The following is a 24,946-nucleotide window of genomic DNA, read 5'->3' on the forward strand; positions in this document are numbered from 1 at the left end:
GCACTATAAGCCTTTAACCAGAAATTCCCAGCTCACAAGGGCAGAGTCCAGCCTCTCCTCCCACAAGAGTGCAGACCACAAACCTTCTTAATGTAAAATAACTGGCCTGAAGCCCAAGTGCTTAAACCAGAACTAATACACTTTTAGAATAACAGACATATATATATATATATATATATATATATATATATATGTATATATATATATATATATATATATATATATACACACACACATACAACATATAAAAACATTTTTTAATAAAGAATGCTTTTTATTTAGTCACTCCCAAAAGTAAAATGAGGTACCAAAAGAACAGCAGGAATGAGCAAAACCAGCCTTGGATGCTTTTCTGAAATCAGCTTGTCTATGTTTGTTTTGCAAAGTTTTCACTCTTCTTCCTTATTTTTTACTTTTTAGTGTGACTGAATAAAAAGCTTTCTTTATTAAAACATCTTTTTTATATTTTTTTATTTTTTACTTTTTTAAGTAAAATAAAACAACAATTCTGTATTTATCTAGATTTTATTAATAGTAATTTATTTTATTTTAATATTTTACATTTGTTTACCAGGTAATGTCCGATAGCATACAGTTGAATAAACATATACATGATACAATAATGAAAGGGTAAGACACAAGTTGAAATTAAACAGTCTACAGTATAGGAGTGTATGAAGGCAGAATGAAAAACTATTGATTTATAGTTTTAACATGGTGATTAGGTTAGAAAATGACATGCTTAACCATAACAATAGGTAGTGGGAGAAACAGGAGAACTAGGCTTTGGTATAACAAATTTAGGTTAGGAGGTAAAAATAAACCAGGAAATGTGCATGAGCATAGCAGTGATTGGTAAAGTTTTCTTTCAGAAGTAGCTTAAAGTTGTGTCTATTTGTGGTGTTAAGGATGTGTTGGGGGTATTGAGTTCTGGGTTTTAGACACTTTATTAGAGTATAAGGAGAGACCATAGTTGTTGGATGTAGTTACCTTTAGAAGAAGTTTATTGGAGTATCTTAGAGACCTGTGGATTGTACTTGTTTGAACTAGGTCTTTGAAAGCAGGGATGTTTTCAGGACAGCAGATAATGGAGTGGGCAGTGGTTAGTTGGTTCAATGATAACACGTTGGGTAATTCAAGCCAGTTGGGTTCATGAAGTGCAAAACAGTGATGTGATCTATGAGGTTGATTTGTGGCACACTTGTCTATTTTGTTGTAACAGGACTCTAGTTTATTTAAGTCTGGTTTGCAAAGATTGGTAAAGATGTGGGAAGAGTATAGGAGGGTGGATAGTAGGTGAGATCTGGCTGTGGTTAGTCTGGAGTTATTGGTAAGGAATGGTTTGGCCCTGTAGAGTGAGCCAAGTTTGTTGTGTACTTTTTTGATGGTTAGTGCTATGTGTTTGTCAAAATTTAAACAGTTATCAATAGTGACACCTAGAAGTTTTGTTTGTTTAACTGGTTAAATTTTAGCATAGTTGGAAGAGTAGATAATGAGGGGGAATGGTTATTTTTGGGTTTGGTATTGGAAAAGAACATACATTTTGTTTTGTTTGGGTAAAGTATGAATTGGTGGTTGGCGAGATAGTTTCCATAGAGGGATTTTTCAATTGTTTTGCTGTAGTTTTAGAAGAGTGAGGGCAGAGAGGATAAGGGAGGAATCGTTAGCATATTGAATGTTGGAGACAAGTTGAGTGGCCATGCTGAGGTTGTTGGTAAATATGATGAATAGTAGAGGTCAAAGGATGGAGCCTTGGGGTACTCATATAAACAGGTAGGAGAGGGGAGAGATTATTTTCCCATTTGACAGATTGTTGTCTGTCAGAAAGATGGCTGTGGAACCACAAAAGAGAAGTGTGGCTGAGGTTGAAAGTTGCAAGTACATTAAGGAGTTTTTGGTGTGATACTGTATCAACAGCTTTTGACATGTCAAGGAAAATAGATGAGATTAATTGGCCTTGATTTATGAGGAGGTTTACAGTCTTTGTGAAACTTATTAGAACCATACTGGTGCTGTCTTTGGGTCAAAAACCATGTTGGAAGTTTGATGAGGTTATTTTTAAGGAAATAGTCAAAGAGTTGTTTATGGATAAATATTTCAAGAATTTTGGCTGGGGGGATAGCAATGGGTCTGTAGTTAGAGAAGTTTGTTGAAGGGCTGCCTTTTTGAAGTGGAATGATATGTGATATTTTCCAGAACTTGGGTGCATATTGTTCAGAAATAGAGGTATTCATTAGTATTGAGATAGGGTAGGAGATGGAATCAGATGCTAGTTTCAGAAATTTGCTGGGGAGCTGATCAGCAGTAGGAGATTAGGGTTTTAATTTGGACAGAAGCTTTTTGATACATTTAGTTTGTATGTGTTTAAATGAGAATGAGATATGCCTAGAAACTGGTGGGTTTGGGACAGTTAGTGGAGAGTTTGTATTTTTGTTTATGGCGGATGTTATGGATTGGATGAAATGTAAGTTGATTTGGGAGGTATACTGTCAGTAGTGTTTGTGATGGTGGGTGCTGGGGTAGAAGAACTCCATGGTTTAAGTAGTTGTTTGATACTTAGCCAAGATTTTTTAGGGTTATTCTGATATATTTGTTGGGATGTGTGGTAGTACCATTTTTTTCATTGTTGATTTGTGTTTTAGCTTGGTTTGTTAGTTGCTGATACACAATGAGGTTGTCTTTGTTTTGCTTCTTTGGTATAGTGACCAGGCCCTATCCCTTTGTTTGAGTAATAGCTTAGTGTCTTTAGTTAGCCTAGGTAATAGATTAGTTTTGGCATGAATTTTCCTTGTGGGAGCTAAGTTATTTTGTATTGTGAGGAATGTATTGTTAAAGCATTGGACTGCAAGGTCCAATGGGAGGAATTTTAAAGGAGGCAAGTTACTTTGTTGTAATATCATATTGAAAATAGCAGGGGAGAAGTTTTTTTTTTTTTTTTTTCTTGCTCTGAACATGTCTGAATATGATATTGTTAGGGGTACATATCCATTTCCTGAGAAGAAAGATAGGTAAGTGATCACTTAGGCAGTCTGGTAGGCAGTTTGCTTGGTAACCAAGGTTGGGCTTATTAGTTAGTATCCAGTCTAGTATTGATTGTTTCTTGGTATGTTTATTTATATGGGTGGGTGAGTTAATAGTTTGAGAGAAGCTGTAGAGGTTGATAAAGTTGGACTGATAATCAATCAATGTTATTCTAAATGTTTATTGACTGAGAGGTTGAGGAATATAGGTGGGAAGTCAGCAATGCAGGCACCACCTACATCCAGTGGAAACCAATCATTAAGCAGTACACAGTAGTTCAGCACCCTGGACAGCTCAGTGTGACAGAAACACAGAGGGACAGGGAAGTCAGCAATGCAGGCAACACCTACATCCAGTGGAAACAAATTATTATGCAATGCACAGCACTTCAGCACCCTGGACAGTTCAGCATTACAACACCAGAAAATGACAGAGCCACAAAGCCAATTTCAATAAAAACATTCTAAAATAATAATAATAATAATAAATAAAAAGCATTCTAATAATCTGTCTATGTATATAACTTGGTGCTGACATCATAATATGGGGATGGCCATTCAGATGTCAACATCTGAATGACCTCTACTGGCCACTGCTAGGTATGAAATTATAATTATTTAATTTTATTTTTTATTTGACATTTGTTTACCAGGAAAGTGTGACTGAGTTTTTACTTATTCTCAGAGGAGTTCCAGGGAAAAAAGCTCCAAACACTAAGCAATAACGATATCACAGAAATGCATGAGTAGATGTCAATGCCATTGAACATTAGCTAAGAAATAAACCGTATAGTATAGGAACACTGCTTTGGCATGTACAGCAACAGGGTAATAACAAAAAAATTAGTGTAAATATTGCCTAATTTGGTGATAACAAATAATTCAGTTTAACTATTGTCTATAGATAAAGCATTCATAGTATAGGACTATTTTGATATATACAGTAGCTGTATGATGTGCTAGGATAATGTACACTAGATATGATGGGGATAAAGTCCTAACAGTGAAGAGGGATTTCAAGAGAGTAACTGAGAAAGCTATAAAGGTGGAGAATATGGGAAGAATAAAAAAAGAAGAGCAAGGAGAAACATTAGGAGGGAAGACTGGGAGGAACAGGGATTAGAGTTTAAAATTAGAATAAGGGAGGATGAAATGAGGAAGAGGTAGAGTGTACTAAGTAGAGTGCAGTTAGGGGAAGTTGCTTTTTATTATAATCGTACTTGTGTTAGCCTTCTGTAGAGCAGGAACAGTGACGTATTAAATAGGAAGCCTTTTAGAGTGGCTTTGAATAACTGGGGGCAAGAGAGATGCTGGAATAAGAAGGCTATCAAAAAGAATACACAATGCCACATGACTGACAACCAGATCTGTCTCTTTTTAATCTATTCAATAAAACTGCTAGTCTGCTAAAGGATATACAGCAGAAAACAGCAGTGACTGATCACTATTCAAGAAATTTATTTTATTAGTTATTTTACATTTGTTTACCAGGAATGTCCGACTAGACATAGGTTCTATTTCAGCAGAGGTCCAGGGAGTAAAGCTCCACATAAAACATACATAGTTAACAAAGATTTAGTACACAGTAAACAGTTGTAGACAGTAACAAATATTAACTGTTTCACATACAAGCATGGTTTTCAAAAGTTTGAAATGAAAACATTCTGGATGATGTACTTTCATACTTAATTTTGGACCATCATTTTTTTAAATTCATTATTAATTCCTTTTCTACAAATTCTTAAGTGCCTTTATTTCAGTTTACACAAAAACGGTATTCATTACTATGACTATAAGGCTATCCCAAACAAGAGTGCCTAATAACAAAAGACTTTTTTGAGACAGTGAAAAAAAAATGAAAATGATTTACAATTATATTATTAAATTTAATTATTATTTATAGGCCTGAGCAGAATCCAGAGATCTAGGTGGCAAAGATTCCAGTTTCCAAATCCCAGATAAAGTACTAAATAATGCAACCAAAGAAGGGGATTCAATATGGAACTACTTACAAACTGAAGCACTTTCAGTCATCCCTTAAATATATCTTGTTTTGGTGCTTAACAAGTATGACTATCCTTATGATGAAGTGGTCATTTGTTTAAATTTACACAATCAATCTCCAACCTAGGAGGTGCATATAGGATTGCTTGCACAGTTTGTACAACCATGCCAAAGCTCATTTGGATCCCACTTCAGACTTTATGTATAACAGTGAAAGGCAGCTGTGAATAGCTCATTTTAGTCCTTATGCTTTTAAGCTAAGATAGGATGGTGAAGGGAACAATGCTATTAATACTAAAGAGAAGGTCAGGGATGCTGGAATGAACAGGTCATCAAAAAGAATGGTGTGAACAAGGAAGGGCACAAGCCTGGGCAAAGGGGAATGATTATGGCAGAGTGTCAGAGAAGTTGGGCAAAAGATGGGTGGATGAATTTACACAGCAATGCTAGGAGTCTGGGGAACCATGATGAGATGATGATGATGATGGTGATGAAGACGATGAAGGTGATGACAAAAGCAGAAGAGTCATCTATCTAGCAAGAGTTACAGACATTTGGGGAAAAATAAGAGGACTTGATTCAGTGACTCTGTTTTAGGATCTACAGAAATGACCGGGCAACAACAGGGTAGTTGTAATTGCAATGTATGTAAATTAAGGGAATGAATGCAGTGTTGTGGGTGATGAAGAGGAAGAAAATTTATGAAATGCTATGAAGAATAAATTAAATTGATGAAAAGTACCTGACAATAAAGCTAGAAGGAATAAATGGATAAATAGCTATACTGTCACCAGTCACAGACTCAAGAATGCTTGCAGGCTGGAACAAGAATTGATAAAAATAAGTGCTGGTGACAATAGGATGGGGGTGATGATGGGATATTTGAACTTGCTGGAGACAGACTAGAACAACCCACCATGGATAACAGACAGAATAAATGAATCATTAGGAGTAATTAATCTGGATGGCACTTACACTGATGGAGGTAAAAGCAATTAGAGAAAAGGAGGACAACAGACTTGATACAAGGCAAGGAAGAGAAAAATGGGAGAACTTAAAGGGCCAGTAATAACTATCAACAATGATGTGGTATGATTCCTAGTACAGAATGGAATGGAAAGGCAATCAGCAATGAGAACAACGGTATGGTACTACAGGGAACAGACTATCACAAGTTAGCAAGGACTAAACATGTATATTTGGGAGAACTTTAAAGGAACAGATGGATAAGGGAATTAAGGGTAACAGAGAATCAAGGCAAATGTACAAAGGCCAGGCAACGCAGATGTGACTATATTGTGTAGGAGGGTAATGGCTCTTAGTGTGAAGAAAAGAGCATAGAAGAAACAGAGGTAGACGTATTAGTTTAAGAGATTATTTCATAGACACAAGAAACATGGTGGCCAGTACTGTAAGGAATGTGAATATGAAATGAAAGGGGAACTAGAAGCAGGAAGGAAATGGGGGGAAAAGATCATCTTTAGATACACAGAGGAAAGGAAATCAGAAGAAAAGGAAACGTTAATGATAGTAATAGATAAGAAAGGGTACAGGAGGCACAGGAACAGATTGAGAAAGTAAATTACTTCTTCTTCTTCTCAGTATTTACCAAGAAAAAAGAAGGCAAAATCACTATGACTTGAAGCAGTTATATAACTGGATTATGACTCTGTGGACATGATCTACTTGTTCTTCAGTGAGACTGTGCCACACTACAGGCTATAAGGGAAGATAAGCTGGACAATCAGTGAATTACAATGTGCAGACAAGTGCAGAACTATGCGAATGGTGGAGTACAGATGGTGATAGTGATGGTTGAAAGAAACATGCCACAAACACATCTTTTGCCAAGGAATTAGGCCACAAAAACTTATGTTACCAGAACTACTCAATGTACATGTATCAGTTATAACATTGGCTATGGAAATCAGAGCAAGTTCTCTGAAGATGATACCAAAATGGTGTTAGGGTGGCAAAGCACAAGACAGAACATAACTCTCAATCTTCCAACTCCAGAATGTGGAACACCTACTCTAATAATGTGGAATGCTTACTGTAACAAAGTGGATCACTTACTAACAAGTTCCACGCAGAGGCTTCACAGCATGGATAATGACTGTTTATTCATACTTTCAAAAAGCTATTTTGCTGAATTACCATGGTTCAGTATTAATCGCACTAGATAATTAAAAAATTATTAAAACTCTCTTCTTTGTGATTGGTGCTGTCTGTGTAGAACATGGAATTTTTAGGATTCAGAATGAGAGCCCCTCCACATAATCAGACACAGTTGAGAGGTATGGTATGGAGTTGCTTCATAGAATTAAGAGGTGGCAGAAAGGTGGCAGCTCAGTCTCACCCCAGACAAATGCAGGATGTTGCACCTTCGAAAAGACCATCCTTGACTAAAACATAAACTTTAAAGGCTCAGGCTTCAGCACATTATTCAGGAAATGGACTTCAGGGAGATTATTAGCACAGGTAAAAGCTACTACATCAATGTGAGAAGGCAACAGCTAAACCAAATAGGTTGCTGGGGATACAGAGTAAAAGAAACAAAATGAGGAAAAAGGAGGGGAAAGGTTTAATTAATCTCTAAAGTAAGTCATCTGATTTCTTTCAGACACTGATGCAACCCTGACAGTTATAGCAAAGGTAAATATAGTACAGGCAGAAAAACTTTAAAGCAAGGCAGTTCAACTATCACTATATTAAGTCCTTGTGGACTTCACTTGGAATACTGTTTCTAGCTCTGGAGACCCACTCACAGGAAATACCATCAGCATGGTACAAAGGTGAAATGGGTTCCTGAGGAAAGAAGTGTTCAAGGACAGGCCAAACCGTCAGGGACTATACTCACTAGTAACATGGACAGAATGAGAGAGACATAGACAGGAAGAGAAAGGGCATGATTACAGTTCACAAAGTGGACACTGGAGAAAGAAATGGGGTTCAATTAGGCAGGGATGGATAAGTATGATGTGATGATTCAGTTCGGTTATGACATCTGGAAATATATTGTTACAGGCAGGTTGACAGAGATATGAAGTGCACTTCTGGATAGAGCAGTGAATGTAAAAAGTGTAGATGCATTTATGAGTGTATGACAAATACAGATGGACAAGAAGCAACTGAGAAAGGTAGAGGAAGACAGCTGCTAGAAGCTAGGTGCAATGACTGGGCATTTTTTTACTGTGAGGAAAGATACACATAAAAGGATGTTAATCCATACATATTAACTGGCTGTGTAATCTGCACTTTATATATAATCATGGATGAGTTGAGATCTTGGAAATGTATTGCGAAGTACAGAACTGTGAGCAAGGCCCAGGTCTCTGGTCCATCATCTTGTACCTAGAATTTACACATGAGATAGATGACAGCTGCAATGAGATGTGATAACTTTTTACACAGTAATGTTAGTTATAAAATACACATGAAGTTGGATGAGCAGTAAGTCAGCCCTCTGACTACTTCTAGTGGATACAGAATCATTTATTTTCTGTTTCCTTCTCATTGTGCATTCATCTGCCTCTAAGCCTACTAAGTTCCCTTAAAATTTAAGTCTGTCTGCTACATATTAGTGTACGTCATACTACTGTTACATATTAGAGTACCTCATACCCCTGTTACATATTACTGTACCTCATACCCATGTTAGATACTAGTGTACCTCATACCCATGTTAGATATTAGTGTACCTCATACCCCTGTTACATATTAGTGTACCTCATACCCCTGTTACATATTAGTGTACATCATAGCCCTGCTACACATTAGTGTACCTCATACCCCTGTTACATATTAGTGTACACCATACCCATGTTAGATATTAGTGTACCTCATACCACTGTTAGGTATTAGTGTACCTCATACCCCTGTTATGTATTAGTGTACCTCATACCCCTGCTACACATTAGTGTACCTCATACCCATTATGTATTAGTGTACCTCATACCCTTGTTACATATTAGTGTACCTCATGCTCCTGTTACATATTACTGTACCTCATATCCCTGCTAGACATTAGTGTACCTCATACCCCTGTTACATATTAGTGTACCTCATACCTCTGCTACATATTAGTGTATCTCATACCCCTGTTACATATTGGTCTACCTCATTCCCCTGCTACACATTAGTGTACCTCCATACCCCTGTTATGTATTAGTGTACCTCATACCCCTGCTAGACATTAGTGTACCTCATACCCTTGTTACATATTAGTGTACCTCATACCCATTATGTATTAGTGTACCTCATACCCCTGTTACATATTAGTATACCTCATGCCCCTGTTACATATTAGTGTACCTCATACCCCTGCTACACATTAGTGTACCTCATATCCCTGTTACATATTAGTGTACCTCATACCCCTGCTACACATTAGTGTACCTCATATCCCTGTTATGTATTAGTGTACCTCATGCCCCTGCTATATATTAGTGTATCTCATAGCCCCATTACATACTGATGTACCTCATACCCCTGCTAGACATTAGTGTACCTCATACCCCTGTTACATATTAGTGTACCTCATACCCCTGTTATGTATTAGTGTACCTCATACCCCTGCTAGACATTAGTGTACCTCATACCCTTGTTACATATTAGTGTACCTCATACCCATTATGTATTAGTGTACCTCATACCCCTGTTACATATTAGTATACCTCATGCCCCTGTTACATATTAGTGTACCTCATACCCCTGCTACACATTAGTGTACCTCATATCCCTGTTATGTATTAGTGTACCTCATGCCCCTGCTACACATTAGTGTACCTCATTTCCCTGTTACGTATTAGTGTACCTCATGCCCCTGCTATATATTAGTGTATCTCATAGCCCCATTACATACTGATGTACCTCATACCCCTGCTAGACATTAGTGTACCTCATACCCATGTTACATATTAGTGTACCTCATACCCATTATGTATTAGTGTACCTCATACCCCTGTTACATATTAGTATACCTCATGCCCCTGTTACATATTAGTGTACCTCATACCTCTGCTACACATTAGTGTACCTCATACTCCTGTTACGTATTAGTGTACCTCATGCCCCTGCTACATATTAGTGTATCTCATACCCCTGTTACATATTGGTGTACCTCATACCCCTGCTACATATTAGTGTACCTCATACCCCTGTTACATATTAGTGTACCTCATACCCCTGCTACACATTAGTGTACCTCATATCCCTGTTACGTATTAGTGTACCTCATGCCCCTGCTACATATTAGTGTATCTCATACCTCTGTCACATATTGGTGTACCTCATAACCCTGCTACATATTAGTGTACCTCATACATAGGATAGGAAATACACCCCGGGGATCACTTCTGTGTCTCTGCTCAACAGTGGCAGAGGAAAATAACTTTCTTGGGTGGCGTAAGCCAGGGAACCTTGTTGGCTAGACTTACGTAGGCCTTTGAGCCAATAGCCTAGTATCTACCTATGAACCTATACCCCTGTTACGTATTAGTGTACCTCATACCCCTGTTACATATTACTGTACTTACGTATTAGTGTACCTCATACCCCTGCTACACATTAGTGTACCTCATACCCCTGTTACATATTACTGTACCTCATACCCATGTTAGATACTAGTGTACCTCATACCCATGTTACATATTAGTGTATCTCATACCCCTGATACATATTCGTGTGCCTCATACTCCTGTTACGTATTAGTGTATCTCATATCCCTGCTACGTATTAGTGTACCTCATACCCCTGTTACATATTAGTGTATTTCATACCCCTGATACATATTAGTGTATCTCTTACCCCTGTTACCTATTAGTGTACCTCATACCCCTGTTACATATTAGAGTACCCCATACCCTCTGTAAGCATATGTCCCAATCCATAAGACAACAAATCCCAATTAGAAGGTATCTGGGAACAGATAGGTAAGATCGATGAATAGTCAGTGCTGTTTCTCAGGTAAGCAGTTATGCTTGAGTGACATTAGTAAAACACATTCCTTAGACTCTGCGTGGTATCACCTCCAGGACTGTGGTACACACTTTACAGATATCACTGTCATCTTTATTGATGCTGAGCTATCCTGATACTTGTGGTGCTACAAATCCTGAAGGCATGCTGGATATTTGTAGGAGTTATAGTCAGTTGTATGGCAGAATCCAACAGCATCATCTGGTATCATGTGTAAACCTGTACACAACTTTACACAATAATACTCCAGTTCCTTCTACTATAATCCTCTGAAATTCCTTGAGACTAAATCTGTGATAAATAGAATGCATGATATTATTAACACAAAGCAGACCTACTCATATCCAAAATGAGTGAAGCTTAAACCTTGTAGAAAGCAAGAGAGATAACACTATTTTGCACCATCCAAACTTCCCCCCACTTTAAAAACTAGCCCTAAAATCACACTGAGTTAAAGAGCAACATGTAATACAAGGTACATTTTCCAGTCCAGTCTTTGTCACTAAGTGTGCTCTCTCTCTCTCCCGAGAATATTGTTACAGGAAGTTACAGATAATAATACTCAGGAAAATGGCATTACTCATTAAGTTGTACATACAACTTAGTATTTTCCCTTTTTGAACCTGGTCGTGACTGTCTAATATGAATAACATTTGTATTTAAGTCTGTTGTGTGGTTAACAGCAATAATGTGCTGTTACAACATTTGGCATTACTAGGAAGTTCTGGGCTTTAAGAAATGTGTGCCATTTAGTAAAGGGGCAGGCTCAGATGGTGGGTGGGCTAGCCAGTTAGTGATGACAATCAGGACTCATGGAGGGGTGGGGTACTTCGAAGGAGGAGAGTAATGCAGCATACCTTTAAGGATATTCCTAATCAGCTGTAACTGGATTGCAATCCTGCTCTCAGAAGGTCATGATGTGCAGACAGCTGGGACATGCATCTCATCCACGGAATAATGGAGGCCCACATCATACAACAATGTTAGGCACGTCATGATGACCTGAAAGCTGACCAGATGGAATGGTACAAATGACCACCCTGTCCAGAACAAGAAATGATTCAAGTGTTAATACAAGCCTGACATGTGGAGGGATGATGAGCATCCTTAATTATCTCTCAGACCATGACCTTCAAATGCAGCAGAACTGGAGGATTATATCAGGAAGCTTGTCCTGAAGTGTAGCTGGCTGTTTCCCCAACCACAGAGGTACATCCTTGGTTTGAAACAGGATAGTCTGTTGTACCTATAATGCTTTTACAGCCTAATGCCATGCCTTTCTCATCCAGCATGAGGGGCAAGAACAAGCTTTGGTCCATATTCCCTGAACTTCATGATAAGACAGGAAAGATGACAATGCAAACCACAAGTTTACATATCACAGGAGATAATGCATTCCCCCTTCCTTCTACCTTACCCTGCTAAACTATTTATAAGAGGTGGCTTATATGGTGATCTCTGGAGTATTTCATTGCTAGAAATGTCTGGTCAAGCATAGTCACTGAATCTACAGCTCCAGAAGAGGACTGATAGCATGATTCCCACCATGTACCTACACATAGTCTTCATCATGGAAGTCCACTGGTAAGTGAGTCATGTCTCTGTATACTGTCCATAGTCACAGGAACCATCTCCATGAATAAGGGATATGATACTGTGATCCCTTTCTTGTTTACATTCTTTGGCACTGCTTACTTGACCGTACTTGACCATATAAGGAAAGGCCCCTGAAGCATCAGCTTCTTCAAAGTCTTTAGAATGAAAATTGTACTGATTGATTTCAGTTTTATATATATATATATATATATATATATATATATATATATATATATATATATATATATATATATCAGCCAACCCAACTCCCACACAGTGCAGTATAGCCTGGTTAGTGACTACACACTTCACTGAATCTGTCTCTACTCAAATTAATCAACACAACCTTTCTGATTTGGATAACAGAAGACTTGCAGTCCCTAAACATTGCAGTCTGTACCTGCAGAAAGTATTAAAAATACTACTTAAAATAAAGCCATCAATCCTTGTCCTGATAGCCTACCTGCTGATTATTTAAATTGTATCTATTGCATATCCCATTGCAGTTCTCATAAATAGATTAATAACTGAGCAGTCTGTTTCAAGAGTTTAAAATCAAGCCTATTTCATACCCCTTCAAATAAACAGAGCCCTTAGTAGAGATTTCAGAAACATTGCTGTACATGTATGCAAAAACGATTTCTCAATTGTATATTTAAAAAAAATACTGTATCCCATTCAGCATGACTTACACCCAAGGTACAGTACTGAAACAGCTTTAATGACTTACAAATAGAAAAAGAAAAACTTGGAAGCATAGTCACATCAGTGTTGGAAGCATAGCTACATCACTGTTTCTAGACTTATCAAAAGATTTGTGAGTGTGTCACAGCTGCTCTATATATGAACAAAGGCACTATACACTTGATTAGTAGTTACTTACCCCAAACAGTTGGTGTCCCACAAGACCCCATTCTGGATCCACTTTCATGTCATATGTTCATTAATGACATGTACTGCAGCCAACTCCTTCGCTGTGTAGTATGCAAATGACTCCGCTGCTATTTGCATACACAAAATCGTCATCTTTATCATACTATATAACAGGCCTTTCACAACATTAAAAAGTATCTAGGTGACTCACCGCTAATGCTAAATACACACACACACATACACACACACACACACACACACACACACACACACACACACACACACACACACACACACACACACACAGAAATCATTCTGTTTATACCTATATCTTCACAAAAACTTAGTCATTTCAAAATCTACTCAAGAACAAACACCACTAGGTAACACATATACCATAGTACTGTTGTTACTTATCATAGTTTGACCAGCACACTGATTATACTAGAGCTACAACAAAGAAGAAGCTTGAAATGTTATACAAAGCAAAATCCTGTTTAACTGAACATGCATGATACACAGCAACTAAGACACCCTTGCATCCTACCATCCTTTATGCTTTATATTATTATCTACAAAATGTTTATAATTTAAAAATAAACAAACAAAAAAATCATAAATTCAAAGATCCCTATATATAGTAACCAGATTTGCAGGTCATTTTCCAAACAGAGCATATCACTGTCTACAGCTAAAAAAATGGGCTGGTTTGACCTCCAAAATAGGCTATCATAAAGGTCAACATTATTTCTCACATAATCCACAAACATAACAAATACCTTGCTATACAAAGACAGGTTCAAATGTTACAATCCACCTATACCATAAAGATCTCAACAAAACCCCTGCTGACCACAGCTAAAGCTTAATCACTCTGCTGTCTCCCTATACTGAGTATATGTATCTAGACCACTGAACTCTGGGCCAATAGAAATTAGAACTGAAGATAGCACCAAAGCTTTACACAAAAACACCTACTTAACAAGCAACAAAAATTGTCCTTGTCAACAGCTCTGAACGATACGTAAGCATCTATGTTACAACAAACATGTCTTATGCCTTCTTAAATGTGCAAATGTCTACACACATGCACATACCTGTTATACCTACCATCACCTGTTTGGGACCACCAAATCTTCATGCTCTGGTCTTGTGGAATCTTCTGCTTGGATGGCAGCAACTGGCCAAATGAGACCACTCTCTCTCCAGGATGGACAAACCAGTGTAAACAGCTCACTTCTATCATCTCATAACCAAACTTAGGCTACTTGGGCTACAGTCAGGAGTTTATAAACAACACTTGCTTTGTACTTTTTTCAGTAACAAGATGATTATTGCAGACTCATTTTCCAGTTCGAAAGTTATTTCAGTAATTAATATTTCTTCAGACTGATGTTACAGCAGAATTCTAAACCTAGATGTAGTGACTGCATCAATATGTGCATACTGACTTAAGACACAATGTGTGTAACTTTCAGTGGTACCAGTATACTTATCCAATTCATAGCTAATTTTTGTCCTTGATAGCTCACACAAAAATGGGTACCTCACAGATCTGTGCATGCCTATTTACATGAAAATGTTGCCTATGTATGCAAATATGCCATACCACATGTATACAGCCACTCATATAAAGGTACCCTCATGTGTGGTATTTTCCCGTTCAACATTTTTTTTGCAGGGAATTGCATCTTAAAAAAATAAAAGGTTCTATGCAGTCATAGGTACCAGGAGTACTCATACCGAGATGTGGGGACCTTTGTCTACCACAGAAAATGAACAGTCTCAATGTTGCATCAGTTAGACTCTATGAGGTAGATCTGAATGGTGGGTAAGGCTGTGGCCATGCTAATGCTGGACAGCTTACCAGCAGGTTCATCCATGTGCATGTGTTTGGAATGTAGGAGGAAGCTTCCACATATACAGACACAGGCATAATGGTGTATTAACAGTGCAAAACACACTTCACACAGGTTACAATGCACTGAGGTTGACACAGCAGGAAGAGAATGTATAGAACAAGATGCCTTTGTCTCTAAGAAACTGGCACTACTATTTTACCATAGGCGTGCTCGGACATTTAACCTTCCTCAACATACTTCCTTCCATACTATTAAAATCAAGTGATGTAGGCCCATACACATCTTAATGCTGTGATAAATGCATTCTTAAAATATCAATATTGTTTGATGGCTGTTCTATGCAAGTTAATAAGTTTAAAAAAAACAAGCTTAATTAATCCACCATTGCAGCCGTTATTGCTAGCATTTGTCAATTTATGTGAAAGTGATTTTTCAGGTTTGGTTTATGGTAAAGAAATTTAAAAAAAAGTGCTTTTATAATTTGAGTCCTGATGAAAGTTTAGCATCGAAGCTGCTTTGTTTAAACAATAAACTTTGTATTCACCCTGCTAATAAAGGCAGTACAATTATAGTTATGGACTTAGTGTTTTAGAATGATACTATGTTGGAACATTTGAGCAATGAAAGTGTATATGCAAGTATTGATTTATCAGAGGTTAAAAGCCAGATAATTATGTTTCAGAATGGGTTATATGAAATGTTGATATCAGGGAGGTTAACATATGACTTGTATTCATATTTTAATATAGATGAACCCGTTTCCTACTACGAATGGTCTTCCAAAAATACATAAGCATGCTTATCTACCTCCAGTGAGGCCAATGGTGGCAGGACAATGGTGGATTACGGAGCCGCTATCCATTTATGTGGAAGATAAGCTTAAGGTAGCTTTGAGTAGAGCACCTGCAGTGTTACAAGACACTGAAGATGTTCTAGTTAGCTTATATGGATGTTTGAAGGCGTATCCAAATAAAACATTTAATGTTAGTGACACTAGATGTTAAAACATTATTTACAGACATTCCCAATGATTATGGGGTTCAGCTGTGGGCTCTTTTCTAACTAATAATACTGAATATATGTCAACACAAATCAGCCTGCTTGTTTCTTTGCTACTGTTGGTCTTAGAATATAAATTTTTTGTTTTTAAAGATACCTATTATCTCCAGAAGTTGGGCATAGCTATGGGCACAGCATGTGCCCATAGCTATGTCAACTTAGTTATAGCTTATTAGGAGGAAGAGCATGTGATTAGGAATGAAAGTTTTAAAGAACACATTGTCTTTTATAAAAGATTTGTTGACAATGTTTTCCTTTTATGGAGAGGTAAGATACAAAATTGTACACTTTTATTGACTATATAAATACTAGTACTGTCTTTTTAAAGTTTACAGCAAAAAACTTCAGGTTCTAGCATTGAATTTTTAGATGTGCTCATTTCTAAGGATTCTAATGGGGTTTTTAATATGAGGGTCAATATAAAACCTTGCTGGAAGAATAATAAGTTGCATCGTTCCAGCATGTACCCCAGTTATGTTTTTAGGAATTTTATGAAGGGGCAATTTTTAAGAATAGCTAGATTGCACACTGATTTATGTACAATGGAAGAAGCTTTTGACATATTAAGCAAAGAGTTTATTGAAAGGGGTTGTAATGAATAAGAGGTGTTACAGATAGCCTCACAAGTTAGAGAACTTAGAGATAGTGTTGGGCAACTTTCTTTTCTGAGAGTGGTGGAAATAGAGATAACAACAGGGAGACAGATGGGAAGATGAGGTTGGCTTTAATTTATCCAGTAATATTGGTGTTGTACGCGACATTATAAAATACAATTGCAAGTTTTATTGACTGATGACAAAATCAAGAGTATTGTTGGACTTTGTCCAGCATTTGCCTTTAAGAATGCCCCTTCTTTATAATTAAAAGGTCTACTGTCAGATTTTCGAAGTGAACACCAAAAGCCAACCTAAGAACGGTTTTAACATGGGTCGAGATAGGGTAGAGGTATGTAATTCGGCAATAACAGTGAACATCTATCTCGACCCATGTTAAAACCGTTCCTAGGTTGGCTTTTGGTGTTCGACATTACCGTTTTCGAATTTCCATGTTCGACAAAAGTGCAGTTGACGGAGTTCGCTTTGAAAATCTGGCAGTAAACCAATTAAAATTGTGTGAAAGAAAGGAAAATAGTTAAAATATCTGATAGGAAAGGAACCTTCCCCTGTTGCTCCTGTAAAGCATGCCAATATATTTCAAAGAAGAGTTTCTTTGTCCATCCTGGTACAGGATCAAGGTTTAATTTTACCTTATATGCTGATTGTACCAGCACTAATTTGGTTTATTTGGCTACATGAATAAAACATCCATGTTTTTATGTGGGAATGACCAGTAGGAGATTAAAAGATAGGGTATTAGAACATATAGGAGATATAAGAAGGGATGTGCCAACTAATGCCTTGAATAAACATATTAAACAGAAGGAAGAACATTCATTTGAGTTTATGGTATTACGCATGTTTAATGTGAGCCCCCGGGGGGGGGGGGGTATTCAGAATAGTATAGAAAATGAGGAAGTGCATTGGATTCCAACCTTGCAGGCAGACAAAGGTTTTGGCTTGAATGAAAGTGTCCCTTTAAAACCCCATTTGAAAATACTGAGAGTAATTCATTGAGTATTTGTAATTGGAAGTGTTTTAATAGGTTAATTAGTTATTTACGTTTGTATATAAGTATATTACTCATTTGTATATTTTATGGTCTGATGAAGTTTTGTATGAAAGCACTTACCTTCAACTGTGAATAAATTAGCACTTTTTCCTACAGCTTTGGTGGTCATATTTTCAACTTGGACCATATTTACCTATTTGTGAATACTGGGATTTTTTGGTGGTGCATATATCTCTTAAAATATCAAGGCAACTTTCAAGATAGTGAAGCCATAATAATGTCTGAAAGACCCCCATAAAGTTCATTGTTGCCTTTTCTGAAATTTGACATTTCTGTCAGAGCTATTTTGGTACTTACCAGAGCTGGAAACTCCAACAATATTACTTGGTTCACTGATTAGGTCTTGCATAACAGCCAGCAGTCGGAACTCATACCAAGTGTCCTGAAAATAACAAAATATAAAAATATAAAACAATGATATCATTATTTTTCTTCTTTTATACTTCATACAACCATTTGCCTTAATTGTCAGTATGTTCATTCATGACTTTGTGTCATTCAGCGTGCGTGCATGTATGTGTGTGTGTGTGTGTGTGTGTGTGTGTGTGTGTGTGTGTGTGTGTGTGTGTGTGAGAGAACACCTCACTCATATTTCCTGCTCAGTGTGAAATGATATATCCTTGTAATCACTTAATCACTGCATAAACTACTGCTCCTTTGACTTTAGTAAAATGGAGAAATGATTTTCAGGCAACAATTTAAAATATGTATTCTGGATACTCACCTGATCTTCAATATCCACATGATACCCAGTGAGCACATACACAAAGCAGAATGGCGAACATACGTAAACTGCATGTACACCTATGTACTACTACCCGCCTACTTTACTATACCCATCAGTCATCCTTCTAATGCCTGACAGGTGACACATTGCAGGATATATCCTTAACATCACAGTCTGCTATATGTCCTTAACATCACAGTCTGCTATATGTCCTTGACATTACGGTCTGCTATATGTCCTTAACATTACAGTCCGCTATATGTCCTTAACATCATGGTCTACTATATGTCCTTAACATTACAATCTGCTATATGACCTTAATATCATGGTCTGCTATATGTCCTTAACATTACAGTCTGCTATATGTCTTTAACATCATGGTCTGCTATATGTCCTTAGCATCACGGTCTGCTATATGTCCTTAGCATTATGGTCTGCTATATGTCCTTAACATCACAATCTGCTTTATGTCCTTAACATCATGGTCTGCTATATGTCCTTAACATTACAGTCTGCTATATGTCCTTAACATTATGGTCTGCTATATATCCTTAACATTACAGTCTGCTATATGTCCTTAACATTACGGTCTGCTATATATCCTTAACATTACAGTCTGCTATATGTCCTTAACATCACAATCTGCTTTATGTCCTTAACATTACGGTCTGCTATATATCCTTTACATTACAGTCTGCTATATGTCCTTAACATTACGGTGTGTTATATGTCCTTAACATTATGGTCTGCTATGTGTCTTTAACATCATAACCATCATTAAACCAATTCAAGAAAAATCTCAAGCAGTATTTTATGACACACTGGCTATGCCCCTGCCACAATCCCGACTAACTCCTACCGTACTATACTACACTAAGCAGTACTGTAAGGTATACCGAGTTCCTTCTATCTGATTGTCTGTAACCATATAAGCTTGAACTATGATTGACTACAAATGTTTTAATATTTTTCTGTATGTACTATTGGAGCTTTTCTCCCCGGCCCTCCGCTGAAAATGGACATGTATCCAGTCAGACTATCCCGGTCAACAAATGTAAAATAAAATAAAAATAAATAAATAAGTTACACCAAGCCATGCATTCCTAAGAAGTTTTTTGCCCTTTTAAATATGAATGGTGCAGGGCCCTTGTATTTTAAGTACAAATACCCCAGGACTGCACAGACATTTACATGTTACTCCTATTCATGAGGGACAAAGGTGCTAAACCCAGGATGACTTTGTGGTTTCCCATCCATTTGTCCAGATTATGCATAAACAGTGTAAGGGAAGTACTTTGCTTTATCTGGAGAGGAAGATGATTCCAGAGAAGTGGTATTCTCTGTGATACATTTCTATCTCTCCAACATATTCTCTTTATGTTGGGGAAGAGAGGGTGTTTATGCCACCGTTGGACTTTTGCTTGTACAGTAGGTCTGAAAGGATAGGGTCAAGTGAGGCTCTTTAACTGAGGCAGAGATTGCTGCTCAGTAGCCAGTAGGACATTAAAAAGAGGGACTAGGCTTTGAGACATTTAATGTGACTTTCAGGATGTAGGCTCTTGATTTTCTTGGTGAGAAAGCATTTTGGTCATTTAAGTTGTGTAAAGTGTTTGAACAGGTACATACCAAAAGGGGAGCTGTACTCAATGATTGGCCTAATAAGTACTGCACACAGTGGAATGATCACATCCCTTGACCTGGATGTGAACAGGTACATACCAAAAGGGGAGCTATACTCAATGATAGGCCTAATAAGTACTGCACACAGTGGAATGATCACATCCCTTGACCTGGATGTGAACAGGTACATACCAAAAGGGGAGCTGTACTCAATGATTGGCCTAATAAGTACTGCACACAGTGGAATGATCACATCCCTTGACCTGGATGTGAACAGGTACATACCAAAAGGGGAGCTATACTCAATGATAGGCCTAATAAGTACTGCACACAGTGGAATGATCACATCCCTTGACCTGGATGTGAACAGGTACATACCAAAAGGGGAGCTGTACTCAATGATAGGCCTAATAAGTACTGCACACAGTGGAATGATCACATCCCTTGACCTGGATGTGAACAGGTACATACCAAAAGGGGAGCTATACTCAATGATAGGCCTAATAAGTACTGCACACAGTGCAATGATCACATCCCTTGACCTGGATGTGAACAGGTACATACCAAAAGGGGAGCTGTACTCAATGATAGGCCTAATAAGTACTGCACACAGTGCAATGATCACATCCCTTGACCTGGATGCCATACCCTTGCTGATCAGTTGTGCAATAGTAGCTACATGTTAATCAAGTGACAGCTCACTGGCAGCATAGGTTCCCAGGTCCCTAACTAATGGATCAATTTTCAGGGGTATGCTGTTGATGTAATAGTTACAGGGACAACATGCTTGCTAAAGGATCCCATTATACTTTTTTGGCATTCAGTTTTAGTCCATAGTTTTGTTTGGGAAAGGCACTTTTAGAAGATCTTCGTGTCCTCCAGAGAGTTTATGATGGTGCCTGGTCTACAGTCATCTGCAAACTTGGTCAGCCATAAACCCTTAGTGTTGTCTTTGACCTTTGAGAAGTAAATGTCAAACAGGAGTGGCCCAAGGACCGAACATTGGAGTACACCAATAGTGATGGGTCATTTACAAGAGGTAGTCACCAGCCCCGAGTTCCTGTGTTCTAGTTGTGGGCCAGAGAGTTACACAGTGATTTACATTTAGCTGGATGAACCTTTCCACTAATCCTGATATAGGATTTGTACTGATTTTCCATCATCCATTTCTTCACTAACCTTCTTGAAGAAGTCATCCTGGTTAAAATGAATTGGGCTGGGTCAAGAGTCTGCATGCTACCTATATTATTATTTATTAAGTCCATAATGATCCTTTCCATAGCATTACTGATGAGACTGAGCAGACTTATGGTCCTATAATTAGCCAGGTCCATTGACTCCCCAGCTTTTTGAAGGGGGGTGATTGTTACTGTTGTCCATTCATCCAGCACAAAGCTCATTTGGAAAGTAATAATGAATAGCCTCTGTAGGGGGTTTGACAGATCCTGTTTCAGTCCAGCCACAAGGTGTCCTGGTATATCATCTGATCCCATAGACATTCTGAACTTGGACTTAGATAGCATCTTGAGAATCTGTTCTGTGTGGAGAGTTCAGGGTGTAGTTGTGGGTATGTGACTGGAGAATATTGGAGGGGAAAAAATGGGGTAAAGTTTGAGCTAAATTTGCTTGTTAGTAGATTGTCTATGTCCTCTGGGTCAGAGTAAGTGATATAATTTACTATTACCTCTGCATAGTATTAGGCATTGTTTCTGAGCTGTCTAAATTAATTAAAGAGGTTTTTGTGGTTATCCTTCACCTGGATGGCCATTTTTACCTCAAAATTAATTTAAAATGGGTGGCGAAAGCCAAACACACTCTGGCTAGGCTTATAAATGCCCTAGGGCAGATAGCCTAGTATGAACCTATGAACCTATATCTGGCTTGAACTGATTTGATCAGAGTCCAGAGGTCTTTGTTTTGTTTAGGACCTGAGATGCTTCCTTTATGTAACATGATATGGAATAAGTATTACACCTCATCATACAAACAAAACTAGGACTTGCTGTGCTATTCATGCTGAAATGTTTAAGCAGTGAAAATGTGAGTGATTTTGGCACCTTTACATTACAGTACAGTACTGGTCATGCTAACTGTTTTGGTCATTTATGTACACAAGGTAATAACACCACCCAGATCATCAGATGCAAAACAGGCAAAAGAGCTTTTGTCTTGCTGAGAAAAGCAATCTGAGTAGTCTAAAAAAATACCAAAATGCACCACTGAACTTCAAATTTTTCAAAATTGTTCTTGCAAGAGGTTATGTCTTCTGGACAGCCTTCCAATTTTTTATTTTTTATTAGCTTCCCATTCCAGACCACTGCTTGCTCTACCCCTGTGACTTCATTGTGGCTGAAATAGTCTGCAACTGTATAACCACAGCATGTGAGCTTAACTGCATCCTATACTATGTGTGAACTTAGTAAGATGAGAGCTTAACTACATCCTACATGTGTGTGAACTATATCAGTACAATGTGAGCCTAACTGCATTCTACACTCTGTATGAACTAACTCAGTAGGATGTCAGCTTAACTATATCCTGCACTGTGTGTGGGAAAACTCAGTAGGATGTTAAACTATATCCTACACTGTGTGTGAACTAATGTATCAAGATGTTAGCTTAACTACATCATACACTCTGTGAACTAACTCATTTGGATACTAGCTTAACAATATCCTACACTGCGAGTGTGAGCTAACTCAGTAGGATGTTAATTTAACTACATCCTACACTGTGTGTGAACTAACTCAGTAGGATGCTAGCTTAAATGCATCCTTCACTATGTAAGAAATATTTCAGTGGGATGTTAGCTTAACTGCATCCTGCACTCTGTGTGAACTAACATAGTGGGAGGTTACCTTAACTACATTCTATATTGTGTGTGAAATAACTGAGTAGGATGTTAGTTTAACTACATCCTATAATGTGTGTAAACTAAGTAGGATGTTATCTTAACTACATCCAACACTGTATGTGAACTAAGTCAGTAGGATGGTAGTTTATATGCTACACTGTGTATTAGCTCAGTAGGATGCTAGCTTAACTACATCTTAAACTACATATGAAATAGCTCAGTACAATGTTAGCTTAACTAGATCCTATAATGTGTGTGAACTAATGCACTAGGATGTGAGCTTAACTACGTCCAACACTGTACGTGAACTAACTCAGTAGGATGTTAGCTTAATTGCATCCTACAATGTGTGAACTAACACAGTAGGATGTTAGATTAACTACATCCTACACTGTGCATGAATTAACTCAGTAGGATGTTAGCTTAACTACATCCTACACTGTATGTGAAATAACTCAGGAGGAGGTTATTTTAACTACATCTTACACTGCGTTTTGAACACAGCTAACTGAGTAGGATGTCCTTAACTATATCTTAACATATAGCTTAACTCCACCCAACACCATGTGTGAACTTAGTAGGATTGTAATTCCTATTTTGTGATTCTTATTAAGAACAGTTAAAAATCTTTAAAATAAAGTTAGTATTTGGGGTAGCCATTTGAAATGCTGGAACCCAATAGAGTCCCAAAATATGGAGAATGAATGGCTGAAACAATGGACTTACATATATTGTTTGAGATGGCATTTCTCGGAATATTTCCTTTTCTCCAAGGTCTGGAGATCACAGAGTTGGTATATATAAGTTTGGAGGTGGTGGTGCAGGTGGGTTTGACCCTCCCTAAAAAAAGAAGTTTAAAGGAGAGCAATTTTTGAGATTCCTTCTTCTCCTTTGTTTTTCTTTTTTTTTTTTTCAGCTTGTTGTCACTTGGCATTTTAAGTGTCGACATTTCATTAGTGAACCAGTATTTTGTTGTAGTAACCCATATACAAATGAAGCAGTGTCAGCTTGTCATCTGATAATAGATCTGGTGTTGTCCAGCATAAGAAAAAGCCAATGTCCATTTAACAATAATGCCAAATCAGTCTCACTTATTATTAATTATATACACATGTGCGATGAATTAGTCTTGTGCTATTTAACATACTTCGTCTTACCTGAGCTAAATCCCTGGACAGCAGTTCCGTTTCAGAACCTGGAATACCATCATCCAGAATTTCCCACCTCTCACTTACACGGAATTCCATGATGTAGCGCTCAACTGGGAAGGTGTGATTAGCTGGAGGCAGCCAAGCCAAGAGGACTCCCTGCTGTGTCCGATTGGCTGTCAGGCACCTCGGTGGAGAAAGTAGCACCGCTGGTTCAGGAGTAGTGATAGGGAATGCTGCAAACAAAGCATTGAACTGTTAAACCATAACACAAATTCCCAGCATTCTGATGTCACAAAAAATAGAATCACTGTGCATAGTTATCTCCAGTCTAAATAACATTTAAGGTCAGTTTAGCTGTGACTATATAGACCATACTTCCACTCTGGATCTTCTGTACAGAAAATATGCAGGTGAGGCCTTGAAAAATCTATGTCACGTCAGGTAATTCCTGCAGTATGTGTACAATCTTCAAAGTTCGGCTCCCTACAAAAAGTATGGCCTCAGTCAATGAAGACTGTTATACATTTTTATAG

The 24,946-nt window shown here is 37.7% G+C and overlaps 1 protein-coding gene across 1 annotated transcript in view; it reads right to left on the reverse strand.

Annotated features, from left to right (window-relative positions):
* IGSF9B (immunoglobulin superfamily member 9B) overlaps positions 1 to 24,946 on the reverse strand; it is a 3,189,659-nt gene that overhangs the window by 802,846 nt on the left and 2,361,867 nt on the right. Inside the window, exons 14-15 of the mRNA XM_044081131.1 lie at positions 24,420 to 24,646; positions 18,359 to 18,443 (exon numbers count right to left, since the gene is read on the reverse strand). Of these exons, the coding sequence (XP_043937066.1) occupies positions 18,359 to 18,443; positions 24,420 to 24,646 (312 nt within the window). The remainder of the gene's footprint in view (positions 1 to 18,358; positions 18,444 to 24,419; positions 24,647 to 24,946) is intronic.

The sequence above is a fragment of the Protopterus annectens genome, chromosome 8.part0, assembly GCF_019279795.1.
Source record: "Protopterus annectens isolate FY-2018-M chromosome 8.part0, PAN1.0, whole genome shotgun sequence".
In the NCBI taxonomy this organism is placed as follows: domain Eukaryota; kingdom Metazoa; phylum Chordata; order Ceratodontiformes; family Protopteridae; genus Protopterus; species Protopterus annectens.